The sequence below is a fragment of the Schistocerca gregaria genome, chromosome 1 (genome assembly GCF_023897955.1).
Source record: "Schistocerca gregaria isolate iqSchGreg1 chromosome 1, iqSchGreg1.2, whole genome shotgun sequence".
Lineage (NCBI taxonomy): Eukaryota > Metazoa > Arthropoda > Insecta > Orthoptera > Acrididae > Schistocerca > Schistocerca gregaria.
Genome location: NC_064920.1, coordinates 988216570 through 988240850, shown reverse-complemented (window position 1 = coordinate 988240850; position 24281 = coordinate 988216570). Strand labels below are relative to the sequence as shown.

At 42.3% G+C, this 24281-nt stretch overlaps 1 protein-coding gene across 37 annotated transcripts in view; it reads left to right on the top strand.

Moving 5' to 3' along the window:
- LOC126277939 (synaptopodin-2) overlaps positions 1–24281 on the top strand; it is a 388910-nt gene that overhangs the window by 180194 nt on the left and 184435 nt on the right. For 16 of the 37 annotated variants that reach the window (XM_049977848.1, XM_049977858.1, XM_049977790.1 and 13 more), the window contains 3 exons: positions 1853–1966; positions 7179–7283; positions 19052–19108. In XM_049977848.1, the coding sequence (XP_049833805.1) occupies positions 1853–1966; positions 7179–7283; positions 19052–19108 (276 nt within the window). The remainder of the gene's footprint in view (positions 1–1852; positions 1967–7178; positions 7284–19051; positions 19109–24281) is intronic. The other 21 variants (XM_049977828.1, XM_049977818.1, XM_049977680.1 and 18 more) reach the window with 2 other exon arrangements.

Sequence of the window (24281 nt, the reverse complement as noted above, 5' to 3'; positions counted from 1 at the left end):
TCATTAGCTGCTTCCATTCAGAACCCAGATACAAAATCGAATAAGCTGAACTATCTGTCACTACAGGCACTAACTATTCGCTGTTATGGTAGCAAAGGCACGTTAATTTACCATCGCCACTAAGAAATATTTAAAGTCTGTTGTGAAAACTGGGACGATTCCAGTTACTTTATCAGTATAATAAGCATGTCCTCGTATCTTCGTTGTTCTCGTAATGAGATCAACGTGAAGTCTAGCCAAGTGTTTTCTAACAGATAAAAACATGCTTTCTTAAGCACCCCTATGGTATTTGTAATTATTGGAACTGCACCCTAGATCGAACGCAATGAGCCTGTTAGTGATACGAATAAAGTGTGCTGAGGTTTACGTTAGAGGCATATTTTAAGTGATAATCTCCTTTTGTCGGCTGCAGAATTTTCTGTTACTGTTGCTGACCTCTAATTGTATGGTAGGGAGCAACAGCTTCACGTTGTTGCTCCGTATGCCACTTATATTAAAAAGGGCCTAGATTTTATTATTTTAATTAAGCGTCCACCTCTCTACAGTACTCGTATAGCTCACTGATTGGTTCCAAAGACTGGTGAAACTAGCAGAATTACACCCTGGAGAGATTGCTGTGTCTACAATTTGGAATACAACAGTTCACTACGCACACATAAGTAATTGTATGGAAGAGCCCGTTCAGCCGACAGAGTCAAGTTCCTCGGAAGAAAGTTGATATGCTCAAGTTTTGGTGCTTTACAATTATTTGGCGTGGCTTGTGGCGATCACTTAATAAAGATGGACTGATCTGATTCGGATCTACTTCATGACGAGCCAATGGTAGGATAGCAGCTAGTCAGTCACGCTGTGAATCAGCAGATATCACTGGAGTGTCCAATAGAAATGCTATGCGGCTAAGGAAGCGGTTCAGTAATGTGTACGACGAAGACCAAGGCGAGGTAGACCACGAGCAGCTAAAACCAAAGATATTACTAAACTACTGCTCACAGTGACCCAGAATAGGTTGCATAAGGTAACTCTTCTGTTTTGAATCTGTCAAACAGTAAAACACAGATTATACATTCAAAATATCCTCAGTTGTTTTTGTGAGGTGGTCTCTACGTATGTAAACCCATTGTATATGCCGCATCTGTAGTATTCCGTAGTCCAGGAATAAATTGGACACAGACAAATCGTAGATCGGGGCCTATCGAATGATGTTTTATTTCATTCTCTTACTAACTGCAGTTTAGTGTCAAACCTAAGAATCGACTTTATCTCAGGCGATGCATCCACCTCATTCGAAACCGTTTGTTGTTAGCTCTAAGGTACTGCTCACAAGACTAGAACCATGATGGGCCTGTGTTTGTGTTTGTGTGTGTGTGTGTGTGTGTGTGTGTGTGTGTGTGTGTGTGTGTGTGTGAGTGAGTTCAGTTGGATAATTTATGGCACTGCCCACGACTGTTCCATAACTGGAGACTGGTATTTTTGAGGAGCTGCCAATGAGAAATGAATCAGTTTTGGCTGTTCGCCCCTAAACATATAATATACCAGGTCATACTGTAACCTGCCCACATATGTAAAGACACTGAATTCAGTCCTTACGTTCACATAACGTTATACCTCATTGAATACCCTATCAGTATGCTATTGTATATGATTATTATTATAAAATCTGAGCTTTTCAGCAACTTTTTGGGGAATATACTGTACCTTAAAGTATTTGGCTGATAATTTACTGGTTCTGCAGTTGGATGCACATATATATTTTCTCTTAAAGAAAAATCATAATAAAAAAAGATGAACAAATTCGACACCGAAATTAGTTCCATTATCTGTGGAAATTTGATTGGAGCTATTACTTTTACAGGCCAAACCGACAACAGCAGAAGAGACAAAACCACCGATTTCCGGCAAAAAGACTTTGGAGAAGCAGACTTCGACAACGTCCTTGGAAGAAGGTTACTACTATATCAACAAAGAGGTAAGCCAGCCTCGAAGTAAAGGCCTTACTAGAGGCAGCATGGTCTGTACTCATACCACATTTCCGTTATGTCGAAATTTCACATTGTTATCCAAAAGTTAATAGTATTTCCTTGTCCATTCATGTGTCCGACAATTTCAGACGTATTTGTAACTGACATAGCATTCAAATTTCCGTTTAATTTGTTACGTGTTACAATTATGTTTTCATTGTCATCATTTTAGAAGAGACTTTTAAATTATCCAAAGACTTTTAATTATCCAAAAAGGGAACAAAATACGGTTTGCTATGTATGTTTTCAATTTTTGTGTTGCTTACCTCTCCCTTATCATCTTATTCCCGTAGTCCCGCACGGATTGCATGCTATGTGAATTAGCTTCCAAAAGGTCCTCTTCATCTTCCCACATATGTAGTGTCAAGAAAGAGCAATAAGGGTTGGCAATATATTGTTTTCAAAGACTGTCGATCAATGTAAATACCTTGAGTTTATTTACGGCTGGACGTGAAAAATACAATATGAATATCATTGGTAAGAAATATCAAAGAGGAATCCAGAGCTCCGTTCATCTAATATATTAATCGAGGTGTTGAAAATTAATTGTATGTAGAAGGTACTGACTCCATGTGAGCGAATGTCACACGGTATGTACCGAATTCCCTAAGGGCTTCCTTATTTAATTTTATGAAGTCTCGGTCAACCTTGGACGATTGTTGATTTATATGAAAACAACAAAGTCAAAACGTTTTCACACCCTAACCGACTCCCAGTGCATAAACCAGTTATAGGCCTTTAACCAGCTATGGCAAGAATTAGAGAACAGTAATAAATGACTGGGGGCTAGAATTCTGAAGTACAGGGAACTACGGGGAATGAAAGGCTGTCTATAGCTTGTACGGAAACCAGACTGCAATTTCTAAGATGACACGAAAGCAAGCAAAAATTGACCCTAGTGTGAGACGTGGATGTAATCTGTATCACATATTATTCAACTTGCATCTCAAGTGGGAGGGAACACTAAGCAGAAAACTTGGAAACGAAGTGAAAGCTCAGGAGGCAGAAATGAAAGCTGCTAAGATTTGTCTATGACATTGTCATACTGCCACAGGGGGCAAACGGCTTGAATAATCAGTTGAAAGGAATGGATAATGTCTAAAAAATGTATTGCAAATTGAATTAAGTCAGATGATGATGAGGAATTAGATTGGGAAATGGGACGCTGAAAGCAGCAGGCGAGATAACGGACTGCAGTAGAAGTGGGGAGGATACAATTTGTATGCTTCCAATAATAAAAAAAGCTACCACTAAAATGAGAAACATGTTAACATTTAATATAAATGAAAGTGTTAGGAAGACTTTTCTGAAAGTATTTGTCCAGGTAGTAGCCTTGCATAGTCTTCCTATAAACTGAAGAGCGAGGAGGCTAGCATCCACTTTGTCTACGCAGAGAGGATAGGAGGACTTACAAGTTGTTTCACAAGGTTGTAGCAACCTTTCCGCATTGCGCCTTTGCAACCAGCGCGCAGACACGTCTTGAGGTATTTATTTTTCAATAAATGTATCAACACTGTACGGAATACAGCCATTAGTAACTAATATAACTAACATAAGAAACTTTCACGAAAAGAATCTTACGTCAATCGCCGCTTGCTGCTGCACAGTGAGAGACCGGAAACTAATTCTTATTGTTCGTGTACAGCAGTTGCAGCGTCTTTTCGGCAAAGCTTTCTTCCTACACCACTAGGGCTTTTTGCCCTTCAGTTTACAGACAGATTATTTGCAAGGGGTTTACCGAGGATCTGAGCTGGGGGAGGGTGGCAACTCATGCAAGTTTTATGGTGGTGGCGAAACAGTTTTTAGAATTTGTGACAGATGGCTCTCAGTCCACATGCTACCAGTAAATAAGGCTTACATCCTTTCCTTGGGTACGCTGTTGTTTGTGTGTATGTGAAACGTGGAAGACAAGCAGCTCAGACAAGAAGAGAACACAAGCTTTTGCAGTGTTGTTCTGCAGACGAGCGCTAAAGATTAGGTTGCTAGATAAGGTAACTAATGAAGAGGTGCTGAAGCGAATCTGGGAGAAAAGATAAATATGGTACAACTTGACTAAAGGAGGGAAAAGATTGACAGGGCACGACCAGGGGATCTAAGGGATACTTTATTTGGTAATGAGGGGAACTGTGGGGAATAAAAATTCCGTAGAAGGGGACCAAAGTTCGCATATAATAAGTAGCTTGACATGGATGTAGATTGCAGCTGTCCTGCGGAGATGAAGAGGCTTACACAGCATAGACTATCGTTGAGAGTGTAACGACACAATATACACTGCCTGACATAAAAGGTAAAGCACCCTGAAGGGGAGGGGGAAACGAAATGGAATTTCACGTATTGAGAGGGTAAGAGTCCTCAACTCCGTCCGAACAGGCCTCCGTAGGCCCAACGATACCAACCAACCACCATGTGATCCTAAGCTGATAGGTATCACTGGATGCAAACAGGATATGCATGTGGTCAGCACACTGCTCTGCCGACTGTTGTCAGCTTTCGTGACCAGAGCAGTTACTTCTCAGTCAAATAGCTCTTCAATTGGCCTCACAAGGGCTGAGTGCACATTGCTTGTCAGTAGTGCTCGGCAGACCAAGGCGACCACCCAACTAAGTGCTAGCAAGCCAGACAGCACTTCGGTGATCTGGTGGGAACCGATATTACAACTGCGGCAAGGCCATTGACGATGCTATTTCAGTGGTTACAAAATCGACTCAAATTTACAAAGGACTTGACAGTATGACCTCACTTACCGGTATCACGTTGAACTCCCTCTATCTGGGATGTATGCACTTATTCGGTTGGGAAGGGTATATTAAGGAGTTGTATCCTCATCTGAGGCAAGCTGGCTGACAATTGTTTTACCTGGTCCTTGATATCCTGGATAGTGGCAATGGGACGCAGTTCAGTTTCTAGTTGGTCCCATACATATTCTGTCACAGCTGTTTGTGTCATGATGTTAATAACAGTTCACACAAGAGACTATTTCTGCAGTCTGACTGCTGCTAATCTTCTGTCAATGATTCAAGAAGATACAGGCAGCTCTCATGGGGCAGGCACAGATTTGAAGAGGTTGCAATGTCGGTGGTGCACAATATGGTGACCCTCCTTTGTGGTGGTCAGACGTGGTTAACTGGAATCTTGATGATAAGTATGCTTGCCCTGATATTCTGAATGCAATCCATCACCTGGTCACTGTCACATCCGAATGCCCCGAAAATTTGTAGATTGCTCGATTCCACCAACCAGCCAAATGGAAATGTTGTTTCACTCTCTGTTAGGTGCTGATACCACTGTCTCCTACGAATAGTCCGTATTTATGTGTCCTTTACAGTGACCACTTAACATCTGACTCTGTTCATGCCCTATACACCGAGGTGGCAAAAGTCATAGGATACCTCCTACTATTGTGTCGGACCTCCTTTTGCCCAGCGCAGTGCAGCAACTCGATATGGCATGGACTCAACGATTGATCGATGGACGTCCCCTAAAGAAATAATGAACCATGCTACCGCTATAGCCGTCCATAATTGCGAAAGTGTTGCCTGTAAAGGATTTGTGTATGAACTGAACTCTCGATCATATCCCATAAATGTTTTATGGTATTCATGTCGGGCGATCTGGCCTGGTAGATCATTCGTTCGAACTGTACAGGTTGTTCTTCAAACCAGTCGCGAACAGCTGTGGTCCGAGACATGGCGCGCTATCGTCCACAAAAATTCCATCGTTCTTTGGGGACATGAAGCCTAATAATGGCTGCAAATGGACTTATGTAGCCGAACATAACCATTTCCCAAGCTGCGACATTGTCGCAAGAAAACAGTGGCCTGTATATATAATAAATTTCCTTTAATTTACGTCTGTGGTCACAAACGTTTTTTTAACGGATTACCGGTTTCGGTCTTTAATGACCATCATCCCATCTGTTTCATAAAAACAAAGTCCTAATGTACTACAGCCATATTTTTATGAAACAGATCTGATGATGGTCATTAAAGACCGAAACAGGTAATCTGTTAACAAAAAGTTTGTGATCATAGACGTAAATCAAAGGAAACTTATAACCATTTCCAGTCAATGATCGGTTCAGTTGGACGAGAAGACCCAGTCCATTCCGTATAAACACAGCCCACACCATTATAGGGCCACTACCAGCTTGCGACGTGTCTTGTGGACAACTTGGGTCCATAGCTTCGTCGGGTCTACGCTAAACTCTAACGCTACCATCTGTTTTTACCAGTTGAAATCGGGACTCATCGGACCAGGCCACAGTTTTCCATTCGTCTAGGGTACAACCGATTTCGTCATGAGCCCAGGAGAAGCGCTACAGGTAATGTCGTGCGATTTTCAAAGATATTCGCATTGATCTTCTGCTGCCACAGCCCATTAACGCCACATTTCACCGCCCTGTCCTAAGGGATGCTTTCGTTGTGCGTCTCACATTGATTTCTGCTGTTATTTCACTCAGACTTGCTTGTCTGTTAGCACTGATACCTCTACTCGAACGCCGCTGCTCTCGGTTGTTAAGTGAAGGCCTTCGGCCATTGTGTTGCCTGTAATGAGAGAAAATACCTTAAATTTGGTATTCACGACACAAACGTGGCACTGTGAATCTCGGAATATTTAATTCCCTAACGATTTCCGAAATGGAATGCCCCATGTGTCTAGCTTCAACTACCATTCCCCGATCAAAGTCTGTTAATTCCCGTCAGAAAGCTTTTCACATGAATCACCTGAGTACAAATGACAGCTCCGCCGTTGTCTGTTATACCTCGTGTACTTGATACTACCGACACCTGTATATGTGCAAATCGCTATCCCATGACTTTTATCACCTTGGCGTATACCTGTCAGGCCTGATAAAACAGTAAACACGGACAAACTGATGCTCTTCGGTGGCCACTCTACCTGCCAGAAAGAACTGTAGTTGTAATCATTTACAGACCCGCAGGTGGTGTGTACATGTACGAACTTAGACCGACATCTGACCATGTCCTGTGGGTGCTTAACTTTTTTTGTTGGGCTGTGTGAATGGGCCAGGTATTGGAAGGGTAGGCCGTGATCCTGAGCTGTGCTTCCCTCGTCCCTTTCCCCTGCTCCCCGTGCCTGGACCCCCTGGGACGGGCTGGCACGCTGAATGCTGAGTGTTGCTCGCTGTTGTGGTGGCAGGACGAGCTGATGGATGCGCTGACGCTGCCACCCTGCCTGCGCAAGGGCCGCCGACCCCTGTCGCTGCCCGCCGGAGCGCTGCTGCACCTCTGCCAGAGTGTCAAGGTATGTAGCTACACCCGCCACCACACGCTCAGCTCGCAGATGCTGTTCATACCTTACGAATTCTGTTCTTCAGTTCAATAACACAGACCACTGACAAGTAATAAACACTATAAAAAAACATCATGTAGCAAAAACACATACACTGCTGGCCATTAAAATTGCTACACCAAGAAGAAATGCAGATGATAAACGGGTATTCATTGGACAAATATATTATACTGAAACTGACATGTGATTACATTTTCACGCAGTTTGGGTGTATAGATCTTGAGAAATCAGTACCCAGAACAACCACCTCTGGCCTTAATAAAGGCTTGGACATTGAGTCAAACACAGCTTGGATGGCGTGTACAGCTACAGCTGCCCATGCAGCTTCGACACGATACCACAGTTCATCAAGAGTAGTGACTGGCGTATTGTGACGAGCCAGTTGCTCGGCCACCATTGACCAGACGTTTTCGATTGGTGAGAGATTTGGAGAATGTGCTGGCCAGGGCAGCAGTCGAACATTTTCTGTATCCAGAAAGGCCCGTAAAGGACCTGGAACATGCGGTCGTGTTTTATCCTGCTGAAATGTAGGGTTTCGCAGGGATCGAATGAAGGGTAGAGCCACTGGTCGTAACACATCTGAAATGTAACGTCCACTGTTTAAAGTGCCGTCAATGCGAGCAAGAGCTGACCGCCAGTATGGCGATGACGAATACACGCTTCCAATGTGCGTTCACCGCCATGTTGCCAAACACGGATGCGACCATCATGATGCTGTAAAGAGAACCTGGATTCATCCGAAAAATGACGTTTTGCCATTCGTGAACCCAGGCTCGTCGTTGATTACACCATCGCAACGCTCCTGTCTGTGATGCAGCGTCAAGAGTGACCGCAGCCATGGTCTCCGAGCTGATAGTCCATGCTGCTGCAAACGTCGTCGAACTGTTCGTGCAGATGGTTGTTGTCTTGCAAACTTCGCCATCTGTTGACTCAGGGATCGAGACGTGGCTGCACGATCCCTTACAGCCATGCGGGCAAGATGTCTGTCATCTCGACTGCTAGTGATACGAGGCCGTTGGCATCCAGCACGGCGTTCCGTATTACCCTCTTGAAACCACCGATTCCATATTCTGCTAACAGCCATTGGATCTCAACCAATGCGAGCAGCAATGTCGCGATACGATAAGCCGCAATCGCGATGGTAGGCATTTCTCCTCCTTACACGAGGCATCACAATAACGTTCCACCAGGCAACGCCGGTCAACTGCTGTTTGTCTATTAGAAATCAGTTGGAAACTTTCCTCATGTCAGCACGTTGTAGGTGTCTCCACAGGCACCAACCTTGTGTGAATGCTCTGAAAAGCTAATCAATTGCATATCACAGCATCTTCTTTCTGTCGGTTAAATTTCGCATCTGTAGCACGTCATCTTCCTGGGTAGCAATTTTAATGGCCAGTAGTGTATTTTGAAAACAACCATCTTCCCTGCTTCATTCAATTATCATGACGTTGTTAATTTTCGTTTGACGTGATTTGGCAGCATGTTTTCATCATTGGGTAATTACGCCTGACTGTATGCGACACATTATTGGTGACCAGGCTTGGCAGCTCATCCACCTGTCTGCTGTGGATGCCAGAGCCAGTTTCCAGTATGTAGGAGTAGGAGGCATTGTTCAACCTCCAGATGATGGTCTGGTTTTTTCCGTGAAGAATGAAATGATCGTAAGGCACGGATGGCTGGGAGTCCCCACCTGGGAAAGTTTGGCAGCCGAGCTGCAAGTTTTTTCACTTGATGCCACATTGGGTGATTTGCTTGTCGATAACGATAAAATATGAGGACAGCACAACACACAGTCCCTGGGTGGAGAAAAATCTCCGACCGGGCCGGGGATCGAACCTGGATGATACGCCTAGATATAAAACAATTTTCGTGGAGCTGCTCGGAGCTTGTCACATTGAGAAGTCGCCGACAGCCCTCAAGGGTGTAGGAGGCAAACAGTAGGCGATGAAGGGCGAAGGTGACGGTTTAAGAGGACTGAGGACATCAAATCAGCAGCGGATGGTTCCCAGCGATCAGTTGTTCTGGCAGTGTGGAAAGTGTTGAAAGAGTACGCAAGTGCATTCCTGTATGCAGACCTGGAATTCTGCTTAACCCGTTAGTTCTCTTGGCGACTGATGCATTATAGTAAATGTGTGCTTGCTACGTAGTAAGAGATCATTAGCTGGCTAGATATGGTTTTTGATAAAAGAGACGTAGCTGGTGAGGTCTAGTCGAAGCCAATGAACCACATTTTGTTCTGTGTAAAGTCGAAGTGCTGTGTTTTTGTATGATTTTATTCCAGTTTGAATTTTAACCATTACGCTGTCTGGTTCTGAAGGAGATTGTCACCGGGAGTAGCTAGAAATCAGCTGAAGGCGGTAACGTTTTTCAGTCTAGTGATATAATTGCTGAGTCTTTCTGGAAGTAGTAAATCGCTGCAGGGTTTTTATTAGTGGTACAAATGTAGTGACAATTTCAACCCTGTCTCGGGGTTTAGAGCGAGGTAAGCAACCCTTATTTAAATTTAGTAGTGTAGCAGTGGAGACCATTAATCCGAGTCCGTCAAAAACATTTGCGGGTAAATTTTCGGAGCAAAATGCCGTGTAATTGGGCCCAAGCGCCGCATTCCGCTAGAGGCATGTGCATCGGTGGCCGCGAGTGGATCTTTGTTCCAAGCCTCTCAAACTCCGAGAGGAGAGGAAAGAAACGTTCAGCATCTTCCATGAGTACGATGTTTTTATTTTTGTTACTCATGACAGTAAGATTAGGTACCGATGTTCTCTTAGCCTTAATGATGAAACTGTTTCTGAGAAGTATACTGGTTGCGAATATATATAACTGCGGGTAGTGTGACATAACGGTTGAGAGCACTCCCCATACGATAATGCGAAATATTAAGAAAAACACGTGCAACGGATACTAATGAACTTTTGAATTTAAAAATGGGTAGCCCAGTCAGGCATAAAATAGTAGTACCATATGGCACATAGATACAATGAGAAAAGGCTTCACCGAGCTAGGAAATGAAACCAAAGGTCACATTAAAATTCTGTTTATTACTAGGATGCATTAGTTTGATTCCGTTCACTGAATGGCAAAACAAATAACTGTAAAGTGCACAAAGGTCCAAATGAATCACTACACAGTAATACGTCGGGACAGGTGGGTGGAATTGGAAACGAAATATGTCCACGTAAACCTCCCCCTCTCCCCCCCCCCCCCCCCCCAAACGATTGCTGAATTAGTCAACAGATTTTGAAAAAATCCTAGAAAACCACATATAAGCATCAGCTCCATTGCCCAAGCACATGTTGAGTTCACATAGCTGAATGCGTGAATAATTTGGACAAGCACAACTCTAACTCGAAACAAATGACTTCGCGCTCCCTTCGCCATGATGCATGAAGATGAGGCTCATGCTTAACATCTCTCTAAGACGCAGAATGGCTGCAGTGGTAGCTGACAGTTATAAGTTCAGCCCCGGCATCCATTATCAGCTGTAGACCAAAGTTTTCCCTCTCTGCGGCTCTAAAGCGAAGGCATCTCTCCCTCTGACGGCCCTGGATGAAGAAGTTCCCTCTCTGGAGATCTCAGACGAAGTGTACCTCTCCTCTCCTTCTCAATATCTTGCCGGTTCTGCCAGGACCGGATTATCGTTACCCAATCACTCTAGACCTTCAGAGTTCTGACAATGAAAATTTTACAATAACTGAAACAGTCTCACTTCTGTTAAAGAATCTGATAGTTAACCAGTAATGCACATTTTTCTCCTACAGTGAGGCAGAAAGCAGAAATTCTCTCCCCCCCTCTCTCTCGAAAGTTGTTTCACGTTTCGGACAATGATAAGTGTTGCACGTACGCATTCAAGACTTCATCCCCACTAGAAAAGTAACATCGGTGATCCAATCCGGAACTCATGGAATTCAAACATCATCTAGTACTGACTTCCTTTGAGTCCAACAGACTCTTCTCACTCTGACTGCATCGAGTTTTTCCGTCCCCTTGGAGATTTCTAACTTTTTATAAAGCATTCTTTATGCTGCTTCACAAAAAGGAAGGCTACAGCCTGCCGAATGCTACCTCCAGCTCTTATCAAAACGTTGGATACCGTCACTTACAGCGCACATCCGTACAGTGTGCTCTCGGCAGGGGCTCTGCCTTACAGTGAGGAACAGTTTCGCGAATCCCTCGCCATTGAGCCCCTGAGGTCGTAAAATTCCCACAGTCAGCTAGCAGACCCAGCCTACAGAAAAGCTGTACCTATCACCGGATATAAATTAAATAGAGAAGCACAAGTAATTATTAGATCAGCATTCATTCGTGTTTATTACAATTGCATCCGCACCTCCATGCGTCACTAGTTATCTGAGTTGCTTAGGTGGTCTGATTTGGAATAGCGGGTTTTTAATTTCGTTGCGGAGCAGTTTTGGGAAAAACTCCCATAATAGTAGGCAAACATTCTTACAACATCTGCACACTGCGAGGATAAAGTGAATTAGTTTGCCTATCCTAATGGTCATGAATGTAGCTTACAGACGCGTGTTGCTGAAATGTGACGTTACAAATTAAACATGGTTATTAAAATGCAAATGAAGCAGTAAAGTGGACTGTTTAGAAAATTCGCAGACAGTATCTAGTTTCGTGCAACCTGGGTAAATTTAACAACGCACATGAGAGGGATAGCGAGACTCGCCAGTAAAGAAAGTGATGCGAAGAGCATGATCTGGGTGGAATAAGAAACCACGAACTGTGTTTGATAATTCAGGGCCCATGTCAAATGCCTTTGACTTGCTGAAACAATGTTCTGTTGTTCCAAGCATCGTACTGAGTTAGTAAACACAGAAGACATAGCAGGATGACACAGGAACTCTAAATCCCATGCACTTAATTGAATTTCTGGCATATCATATTGTGGACCCATGGGAGTCCAGAGTGTCCTTCCGAGTAATTATCTGACACATTTGACTGGCGGTGTTAATAAAGTATCGATGTTGATGCCAGCGGTACCAGGCAAAGCGCTAGTTGACCTGTTGCTGCCCAGGGCAGCATCATACTGATCAGTACGTGGAGCAGTACATCAGACAAGCAGTCATCGCTGATCGTTTAGCGGAAACAGCAGTAATTATAATAAGTGGTACCTAAGGCCGAGTGTTGGAATCTGGGCTACAAGTAAGGATGCTGTTTGCCAGACGACTTCTCATTGCTCCAGCTTCCAATTACGTAGCGAAAGACACAACCCTGGAAAAATTTGCACCAGAAAATTTATCTTTACTGATGAGAGCAGATTGCGTCTCGGCATCATTAATGGTCGTGAGTGCCGTTTCAATCAGCTGAGAGGCTGAAAAATGCAGGATACGTGAAGAACATTCCCTGGCTCATTCTGTTCTGTCGTTACAATGTCGAGCGTAAGAGCTCTTCCGGCTGGATAACACCTAACTTGTCCTCCAAGATAATCTTCAACTTCATTTGCAGGAATTATTATCAGGCCTCTCTATCACTGAGCATGTGTGGAACATACTAGGGCGATCTCTGGTCCAGTTGCCACAATAGCAAGGCAATTTGAGCAATTGCAACAATAACTCGCTGCAGAGTGCATTACTGTCTCACAAGAGACATCTGACAGTTATGTGATCGTATCTACATACTGTTTCGAGACAGAATTGTACTGAAAGGAACCTGCCCAACAATACAGTCTATCCATAGACATGTGAGCCTGTCACTACGATCATATACATTTTGCGACGTGTTCAACTTGTACATTAAACTCAACTCATATACACCCAATGCTTAAACGTGTGGGTATTCATAATGTCACTGTAACGTTACACTATAAAGACGGCCTCTACATCTACATCTACATCTACATCCGTACTCCGCAAGCCACCTGACGGTGTGTGGCGGAGGGTACCCTGAGTACCTCTATCGGTTCTCCCTTCTATTCCAGTCTCGTATTGTACGTGGAAAGAAGGATTGTCGGTATGCTTCTGTGTGGGCTCTAATCTCTCTGATTTTATCCTCATGGTCTCTTCGCGAGATATACGTAGGAGGGAGCAATATACTGCTTGACTCTTCGGTGAAGGTATGTTCTCGAAACTTCAACAAAAGCCCGTACCGAGCTACTGAGCGTCTCTCCTGCAGAGTCTTCCACTGGAGTTTATCTATCATCTCCGTAACGCTTTCGCAATTACTAAATGATCCTGTAACGAAGCGCGCTGCTCTCCGTTGGATCTTCTCTATCTCTTCTATCAACCCTACCTGGTGCGGATCCCACACTGCTGAGCAGTATTCAAGCATTGGGCGAACAAGCATACTGTAACCTACTTCCTTTGTTGTCGGATTGCATTTCCTTAGGATTCTTCCAATGAATCTCAGTCTGGCATCTGCTTTACCGACGATCAACTTTATATGATCATTCCATTTTAAATCACTCCTAATGCGTACTCCCAGATAATTTATGGAATTAACTGCTTCCAGTTGCTGACCTGCTATTTTGTAGCTAAATGATAAGGGACCTATCTTTCTATGTATTCGCATCACATTACACTTCGCTACATTGAGATTCAATTGCCATTCCGTGCACCATGCGTCAATTCGCTGCAGATCCTCCTGCATTTCAGTACAATTTTCCATTGTTGCAACCTCTCGATACACCACAGCATCATCTGCAAAAAGCCTCAGTGAACTTCCGATGTCATCCACCAGGTCATTTATGTATATTGTGAATAGCAACGGTCCTATGACACTCCCCTGCGGCACACCTGAAATCACTCTTACTTCGGAAGACTTCTCTCCATTGAGAATGACGTGCTGCGTTCTGTTATCTAGGAACTCCTCAATCCAATCACACAATTGATCTGATAGTCCGTATGCTCTTACTTTGTTCATTAAACGACTATGGGGAACTGTGTCAAACGCCTTGCGGAAGTCAAGAAACACGGCATCTACCTGTGAACCCGTGTCTAAGGCCCTCTGAGTCTCGTGGACGAATAGCGCGAGCTGGGTTTCACACGATCGTCTTTTTCTAAACCCATGCTGATTCCTACAGAGTAGATTTCTAGTCTCCAGAAAAGACATTATACTCGAACATAATACGTGTTCCAAAATTCTACTACTTCTGACGTGGTATAAGACATGGCATGCAGTTAGCATATTAGTGGAAGAAATGAGTTTCACAACCTGCTCTATGCCCGTTATATCAGTGATTCATCATCAAACAGATCGGACATTTATCAAGTTGTACCCACATGCTCTCTTGATTTTTCATAAACATGCATTGTTTTTAGACTGTCTCCTATCTCCCATAATATGTAATCCAACCTATGTGGCGATAGCGTCCTGACAATCAGTTTTCGCTTAACTTCCACTCAATGTGTTCAATGAGTAAATGAGAAAATCACAACCGCTGGAAAAACTACCGAAGTACCATTAGCAAATCTGATACTCAAAGAGCGCGAATACATGGAAATAATTACATACAGGCTCCACGTAACAACCAAATTTAAATTGACAGTTGGACACATATATAAGGTGAATCCTGTGTCTAAAGTGACAAAAGTTGGGTGGAATGTAGAAAAAAGCTATTTTACTCTTCTTTGCTCTCATGATGAATAAATACCTCCTTACTGACTGAAGAACAAAATTTTCAAAACGGAAATTAAAAATGCATTCTGCTTATAAATTTTGTATGTGACTTTGCATCTGCTAGCTGAATTCACATTTCTACCTCCATCTTCATTTTAAACTTGGTTACAAAACATGCACTCAAGAAAGCTACGTTAAATGTAGTAATAAGATCCAGTCTAACACTTAACACAATTTTAGTAAAGGCACTTAATTATTACCCCTATTGACACAAAATATTGACGGCATTTCACCAAATACTTTTAATTATGTAGTATAAGATTCTGTTTTCTAAATAATTTTCATGTAGTGATTGAAATAATTGAATTAAAAACTTGTAATAATAAGTGTTCCAGCAGCAATGATACAAATTCGTTAATATTACTGTGGCGATAAACACATTACTTTTACGCTGACTGAAAGCCAAGAGTCGAAACATCTAAGTAATGCTGTAAATCACTGGTAAAACGAGAAGTTTATAATAACAGTAAGCGCCCTTACTACCTTTCCACTGCATGTACATTACTAAAATAATACGTGTTTATTACTATTAAGTGGCTGTAGATTAAAATTACTGTCAGCGTAAATTAAATAAATGCACTATGCGAGTTAATAGTTTCATTAGAACCAAATTCAACACTGCCATCCACACACTTCACAGAAAGAATTATAAATATTTTATTCCCCAATAATTGTCTCGTCTTAATTATTTAACTTTGAAAGTGTGCGCAGTGGTAAAACTTTTCCTTGATAGTTTCATTACCTATAAGCTGTGTATATGTTTATTTTACAATCTTTTAATGTAAGGCGCAAACTTTAAAAAATAGTTTATACAAGAAGTAATTTGGATATCTACACTCCTGGAAATTGAAATAAGAACACCGTGAATTCATTGTCCCAGGAAGGGGAAACTTTATCGACACATTCCTGGGGTCAGATACATCACATGATCACACTGACAGAACCACAGGCACATAGACACAGGCAACAGAGCATGCACAATGTCGGCACTAGTACAGTGTATATCCACCTTTCGCAGCAATGCAGGCTGCTATTCTCCCATGGAGACGATCGTAGAGATGCTGGATGTAGTCCTGTGGAACGGCTTGCCATGCCATTTCCACCTGGCGCCTCAGTTGGACCAGCGTTCGTGCTGGACGTGCAGACCGCGTGAGACGACGCTTCATCCAGTCCCAAACATGCTCAATGGGGGACAGATCCGGAGATCTTGCTCGTCAGGGTAGTTGACTTACACCTTGTGGAGCACGTTGGGTGGCACGGGATACATGCCGACGTGCATTGTCCTGTTGGAACAGCAAGTTCCCTTGCCGGTCTAGGAATGGTAGAACGATGGGTTCGATGCCGGTTTGGATGTACCGTGCACTATTCAGTGTCCCCTCGACGATCACCAGAGGTGTACGGCCAGTGTAGGAGATCGCTCCCCACACCATGATGCCGGGTGTTGGCCCTGTGTGCCTCGGTCGTATGCAGTCCTGATTGTGGCGCTCACCTGCACGGCGCCAAACACGCATACGACCATCATTGGCACCAAGGCAGAAGCGACTCTCATCGCTGAAGACGACACGTCTCCATTCGTCCCTCCATTCACGCCTGTCGCGACACCACTGGAGGCGGGCTGCACGATGTTGGGGCGTGAGCGGAAGACGGCCTAACGGTGTGCGGGACCGAGGCCCAGCTTCATGGAGACGGTTGCGAATGGTCCTCGCCGATACCCCAGGAGCAACAGTGTCCCTAATTTGCTGGGAAGTGGCGGTGCGGTCCCCTACGGTACTGCGTAGGATCCTACGGTCTTGGCGTGCATCCGTGCGTCGCTGGGGTCCGGTCCCAGGTCGACGGGCACGTGCACCTTCCGCCGACCACTGGCGACAACGTCGATGTACTGTGGAGACCTCACGCCCCACGTGTTGAGCAATTCGGCGGTATGTCCACCCGGCCTCCCGCATGCCCACTATACGCCCTCGCTCAGAGTCCGTCAACTGCACATACTGTTCACGTCCACGCTGTCGCTGCATGCTACCAGTGTTAAAGACTGCGATGGAGCTCCGTATGCCACGGCAAACTGGCTGACACTGACGGCGGCGGTGCACAAATGCTGCGGAGCTAGCGCCATTCGACGGCCAACACCGCGGTTCCTGGTGTGTCCGCTGTGCCGTGCGTGTGATCATTGCTTGTACAGCCCTCTCGCAGTGTCCGGAGCAAGTATGGTGGGTCTGACACACCGGTGACAATGTGTTCTTTTTTCCATTTCCAGGAGTGTATAAACGATGTATCACCTATTCAGGCACAAATTCTAATCCTCTATATTTTAATTTAAAAAGCAACCTGAAAGTGAAATATTTTGAAGACATTTGGAGAAAATGATGAGTGCATTAATATATATGATTCTAATTATGGAGTTACTTGTTATAAATGTTCTATCCTTAGGCGAAAATATATGTAATTAAAATGAATTCTGCTACAAATTAACCATTCATCATCTTTGGATATTGTTATTTTAATATTATGAATTATAGAGCAACAATAGGGAACAAATAATCCGAAAAAACTCATTTTTTTTAGAATACAACTATCTTTCGACAGCTTTGATGCCGTTAATCTCTAGGGATCATCCTAATCTTGGTATCTCTTCATCATTTGGAGTCGCTGCTCTTGCATTTGCCGTGTTTGCAATTGAAATTATTAGATGTAAGTTCTGCCTTTCATGCAGAAAAAGACAAACACACACAAAGGTGCTGAAACATGTTTGGTTCATATGAAAAAACAGTGTTTTGTATGATAGGCGGACCTTCTATCCAATAACTTGCTACCTCTACACATCCTGTACCACCAGTGTTGTCTATAGCCCTTCGTATATTTAAATTTTTGTCTCCCACCATAACATTTCATTCTCTACTCCTCATTGTCATGTCAATGTCGTTCCGATTGTTCTACAAACTTGTGTCTTACTCTCAGAAGAGTTTACGGCAGCGTCTTTCCTTAGCTACACTTTTTTCTAACTCTTCACTTCGTACTTAAAAATTATTGTAAGTTAGTTCGCTCACTATTATTTAATGTTCTTCGTTAGTGATAAACGTCACCCACAATCACAATAAGCAGTATTGCTGCACATCAAGTTTTATAGAGCAGAGCCTAGCACCCCAAGATACTAGAGGACATGGTTGGTAGAAGCACCTATCCTAGTGATACAGTCCCCGTAACTTTAGCGAAACATTTTGCAAACTAAATTCTTCACATCACACGGTATGTATACATGGCAGATGATTTTTCGATTTGTCATATAGCATAAATAATTTAGCAAATGGTGTAGTGCCTGACGTCAGCAAATGATCATCAGGAGGATAGGTTGTCAGTTAAATGCATCACAACAGAGTCTGTATATAGTTCTCGTCAAAGGGATATATTTTACTACATCAAAATGGTTAATTATTTGGTGATGTATCAAAAGTTGTTTACTTTACTTATCGTCCCTCTGTCAGATGGTGGGACACATTACACGAATTTGCACTTATAACTACGTATACATTTTCTTATCCTGCCATCTCATACACCACGTTACATAATGCGAAATATCCAATACAAAATTACCTACTTTATGAATAATTTTTGCTCACTTTTTCCGAATTAGCTTTCTTGCTTTCATTTAAATAAGCAAAACATAGCAATAAATTTATTCGTAATGTGAAATTTTTATGTTACAGTTGGTAAACGTTTGAAAAATATCCCTCACACCTCTGCAGTAAATAGAGTGTTGTGAGAAACACTTACAACAAATTTCAGAGTAAATATTAATCCAAAGCTAATAAACCCGGGAAAGAGAAGAATCAATGTTAAACTACAGTAATACACCAACGTAAAATTCTTGAAAGCACAATAAGCCAATACTACCTTTAAAACCATTTTCTCTGTTTGGCGTAAGCAACAATAATATTTAAGAGCTGATTGTGATGTTTTTATTGTCTGTGCCAAGCCCTACATAAAACACACAGTTGAAACACGCAAAAAGACATATACAGGCTTTTATTGGCTGCTTAAAGTACATTAATATTTGGCTGCCGCCCTTGCTTCAGATCCCTACTAATAAGCATGCCGGCGTGTTGCAGATAGCACAGGAGCTGAACCAGGTGCTGGGTGGAGAGACCAAGGAGTCAGCACCCAAGGTAAGCCACCAGCTCAACGGCGCGCTCCCCGCTCGCTTACGTATTAACAGTAAGCCTAATTATTTTAAATCATCGGGCGCCAGGTAAGGCATGCTGATTCTGTAATCAGATGTATTATAAGTGAATGCAGCTGGACGTACGAGGTAAGTAAATTCTTCTTATTCATTAATTATTTACAACACTTCAGGTGACATCGACATCAGAAACACATGTCTCATCGAGACCTGATCAGGAAATTACATATACAAACGTGGCTTTAGCTAAGAGTTGAGGATATAGCGATTACGCCCATCATTTGAAAACATGCGAATTTTAACCTCCAAGTAAAAGCCAACCAGGAACATGAAAGCTTTCTGACAAGGTATACAATTCGTACAACAAATGGAATTGTTCCTCAATTAGACCAGAGTCATATGAGTAGTGCACAGCTCTCTTTTAATCATGTGACGAACTACTATTTGGTCATGTCCATTAAACAATAGCAATTCTCCTTTACATTTGTCACACCGTCAGAGGATCTCATTTTCAAACAAAAGGTACAAATTATCCGATTTAAACGATTTAAAGAATTTTCTGATACTAAAAGAATTGTGATTATTGGGCAGACTCATCACTGCCCACTTGTGTAAGGCTTTAAGTACATACTGTTATATGTTTCATATTAGTTATCGAAACAAGCAACTACAAATTTAATTGAAAAATAACAGTCTGACGCAGCGTGCCGTAAGATATCCTTACTGTTTAGACCTACAAGTGCTGTAGTGATACATCTGAAGATGACATCTTAAATAAATCTAAACCGGTAATCGCCAAAAAAAATTGTAGTTGTGATCGTGGTAGATAACAAACACTATGTTAAAGTAAGAAGTGACCACGAACTTCTCGTAAACACAATATCATTTTGCAGTGAACGGGATTTAAGAGCTCTTTACGTAAGGAGTGTAGTCATATGACTGTTATGGTTGCAGTGAAATGTTTTGAGCAAAGCAGCTGGATACAGCCGGAAAATTGCAGTTCTAGCTGTTGCCGTGTAAATGTTGTGTAACGAGAGGAAAATGCGGTCTTGGCTTCCCGATTTGGTACATTTTTCACCTTCCGTTCCATTTATCTCAAATGGTCTTTAATACAATATGTCAAAGTAGATTAGATCAAACAGTACGAGAGTTTAGTATGCAGACGCCTTATGAGATACTACAAGCTATTTCGTATCATCCAATTACTGCAGTGCCTGGAAGTATCTACTGACATTAAGCGATGTGTAACGAAAAAGTTAAATCCTGTAAATTAGCGTGTGTAGAAAGCACGCAGTTCACTGCGATATTTTGTTTTCACATGACTTGTTTTAACGATATGTACGTTGCTGAGCACACACGAAATGTCTACAGCGGCAAGTACATCATCTTTAAACTTTTCTTCACTTCCAGATATCAGGTAGCGATATATAACTCCAGTATGTGTATCACTAAATTAATAATAGTCACGCTTACTAAAATATCTGTTGATGAAGTATTTGACGAGGTCTGTTGTTTAATAAATGTTTGATGTACACGACGAGTCACGTAGAACGTAACACCCCTTTTATTTCGTGGACCATTCAAGATATCGAAATGAAGCTTCCGACAAATGATGGTACGCAGATGGACGCGTAATAGTGATTTATAGTTAATCCATTTAACTCTTGTATCAACTGATATTTTGAAGCGAATGCGGTTTTTATAATGGATCGGTGTACTGCTTTAACAGCAACTGAAGTCTCCAGAAAAGTCGAATGATATTAAGTCGGTGTTGGAAAATTTCGCAAATACCCAAGAGATACACTAAAACTGAAAGGTGAGACTATGGAACTGGTAATTGCGGAATAAACGTCTTGAAAAGGAAGGCAGCGCGGCTATATAAGGACTGCAGCAGCGATCATTCGACTGTCATCACTTCACAATGGGCAAGGAGCACTCGGACGAAAACTTGTGGGTTTCAAATGACTTGAGGCGGCTGGAAGCCCGAGAGAATTTTATCAAGCGTTGTATCACTCTACTCATGTCTTTAAAAAGTGTAGCGTTCTTTCCAAAATAAAAATTAAGAAAAAGTATTTGGTTCAATGTTTCAGTTGAAACAAGTTTTAAGAGTACTGACCATTCAATAAAATTACGTGCCTCTCTTCGCACTATCGTTTCACAGAAATCTTGATTCGGTGTATTCTATCGTTCACAAAATAGAAGGAGTATTACTTCTTACGCGACTCACCTTGTGTAACTGGCAGTCAAACGAAAACGAGACAGAGGGGGAATAAAATAAGTAAACCGTTTATTATTTAAAAAGCAATCGCCGTAGCTGTTGACACATTTATCCCAGTGTGAGACAAGATGGTCAGTACCTACACTCCTGGAAATGGAAAATAATGAGGCAATTAGAGACGGAGGATAAGCTCTCATTGGGCAAGGATACGGTAAAAAATCAGACTTGGCATTTTCAAAGTTTCCATGTGATATTTGTCTTAAAGTGAGGTTTGCAAGCACGGAATACCTAAATCTAGATGGTCTGATGGGAATGTGGGCCCCCGTCCTTCCAAATGCTATTCCAGTGTCTTAATCGCTAAGCCTGATCTGAAAGAAAAATGCCTAAAGCCACAAAGGCAGACGACTCATATTAGCATGGAATTCCGGAACACATTGAATCGAACGTTGAATACGAGGTATCGAGGTAGCATTTAAAGTGATCCCCGTGTAAGAGCTTTTGAAGATAATGGAAGACTACCATCTTTCAGTTTGCAGTTGTGCCCGTAATTAATGTTGGCTCTCGACGTTAATTTGAGCAAGCTACCTGTTGATGACATTGTCTGTTAAGCTAAAGTGATGAACTGCTCTAGCGAAAAGAAACTTTGACTAGATCTGATTTGCAACTGTTTTTATAACAAGGAGAAGGTGTTGTACACCTAATGATGGGGAAAATTAATGAAAAAGAAGGCATAATTGCTTATTAGAGCTCAAATACGAAGGCAGGCAACATTTAAGTATGGAAGCACGTTTTCCAACACGTCATAGGCAGTCTTTCCAGAAGAGAACATCTCAGCACAAATGACTCTATCAAATGTTAATCTGTTTAGAGATATGCTAGCGCTGCAGAAACAGTCCAGAGTTTCAGCTGCAGTACGCTGTTGTAAGTAGTAAAATATCAGTCCTGAAGTTAAGTATTTATGTTGCAGTTAAACACAAACCTTTAGTGCGTTTATACACTTTGGAAAACAGGTGTTCAACACAATGATAATCATTTCATTCTTAAGAAAAACGCAGGAGAATATTAATCAATTGTGGAGAAAATGCAACTAAAATATACATAATTGTCGGCTACTATACTAGTTGTCGGGGATTTCTTTCTGGTTACAAAAAAAAAAGCAATGCTTCATAAAAGTAGCGAAAGAAGCAAAACAGTTGTCTTCGATGTTACATGTTACGACGTAAAAATTTCGTGAGTGCGTGTGTATTTTTACTGGCTCCTTATTTTAACGAAAGGAATCGCCTATTCAGAGAGCCTAACACACCACTGTGCAGAGCTTTAATGTGCACATGAGACCCTTTATAGGCTCTCTAGCGTGCACCGGACAGCGGTTCTATCTGGCGGCGATTCGTGCTACTACGTAGTGCAGTCTTGGCAAGCGCTCCAACGTCGAACAGCATATCGAATCGTATTGATCTCTTACTCTATTAGTTATTTATTTCAATTGATGAACGCCATAGACCTTACTTGCGTTGGTTGGTTGGATGGATCGCGGTATAAAAGGACCAAACTACAGGGTCATTATTTAGAGTGGTAATCTGTAATTAAGAAATAGTGAGATGTATCTCAAATTCACTGTTAACTGAAATCCATATTTGATTTAATATATTTAATAACAATGTAACTGGCTAAACAGCCAAAAACTACAGTAAATAAAAGCGCATATCATTTCTGTCAAATTGATAAATGACGATATTTAATCATCAGCTTTTCGTTGCTTTCTTAGACTTTTTGAAACCCTCTTTGATGCTCTACAATTTTTCTCTTATACAGTTTTGCGCCAAACTGATCAGTTCTCGGATATTGCACGTATCATATAGAGACATAAACGCAAAGAGGGTGAGAGATTATCATTTTGCGTACTGTAGCTTCTCCTCTAATCGTTGCACCTTTGTTATAATTGATGCACTACGGAATAGTACCCCAGCGTTGTGTCATAAACAAAGCTTCATAGCGTTTGACTGCAGTAGACGCAGTAATGTTTGTTTTCCTGTCGCGGAGAGAGAATGACGACGTACAGAAAGTGGACAGGCCCGACAGACAAGTCGTTAGCTTAGGCGCGCCGTCTGTGGCTCGCCGCACTATAAACGAACACTTAGCCGTAAAAATAGCCGTTTAGTTGTTATTAATTTTCGCAGCGTCTCGCTCTGTCAGTTCTTTATTTAGCTGTGAACGATGAGTCTGAAATATTGTCTTGCTGTCCTGTGTCGGTGGTGCGGTCGGCGGGGAATGGAGAGGGAGGGGGGGGGGGGGGGGAGGAGCTTTTATAAATGGGTGAAGCAGTTGCGGTGTTTCTCTCTGCTTTGCACAAAATGAGGATTGCATTGGTAGTCAACGTAGAAGGAACAGCGGCTTCAGACAGTGCATTCTATTTAATATCAAATTACTTCACTTACAGAATATTTTAAAACGCTGTTCTACAATTACATAACTAGTCTACCATTATGCATCGAAAGTCAATAGAAAAATCAGTATGTTTAATGCAACCATCTGAGAACGATTTGTAGCAGAAAATGATTTTATATTAATGACAGCAATGAACGATGTGGGACGAAATGTTAGTGGATGATACAGGGAAAAATTGTCCACTTCAGTAGCTGGATTCTATGCTGACTGCCATGCGGGGTCGGGTTCGATTTCTGGCCGAGTAGGAGATTTTATCCGCTCGGGGAATGGGTGTTGTGTTATCATCATTACTTCTTCATAATCGACGCTCAAATTGCCGAAAAAAGTAAAAAGACTTCCACTAGGTGGCCGAACAACCCCAGATGGGGTAACGTCATACCATCATCTTATTTCACTGGAGTACAGAGAGTTACAGGAATGAATGCAAGCAAAATGGGAGCGCAAGACTAGGGTGGCAGTAACCGAGAAAAGATAAAGTAATTAATTGCTGCTGAGC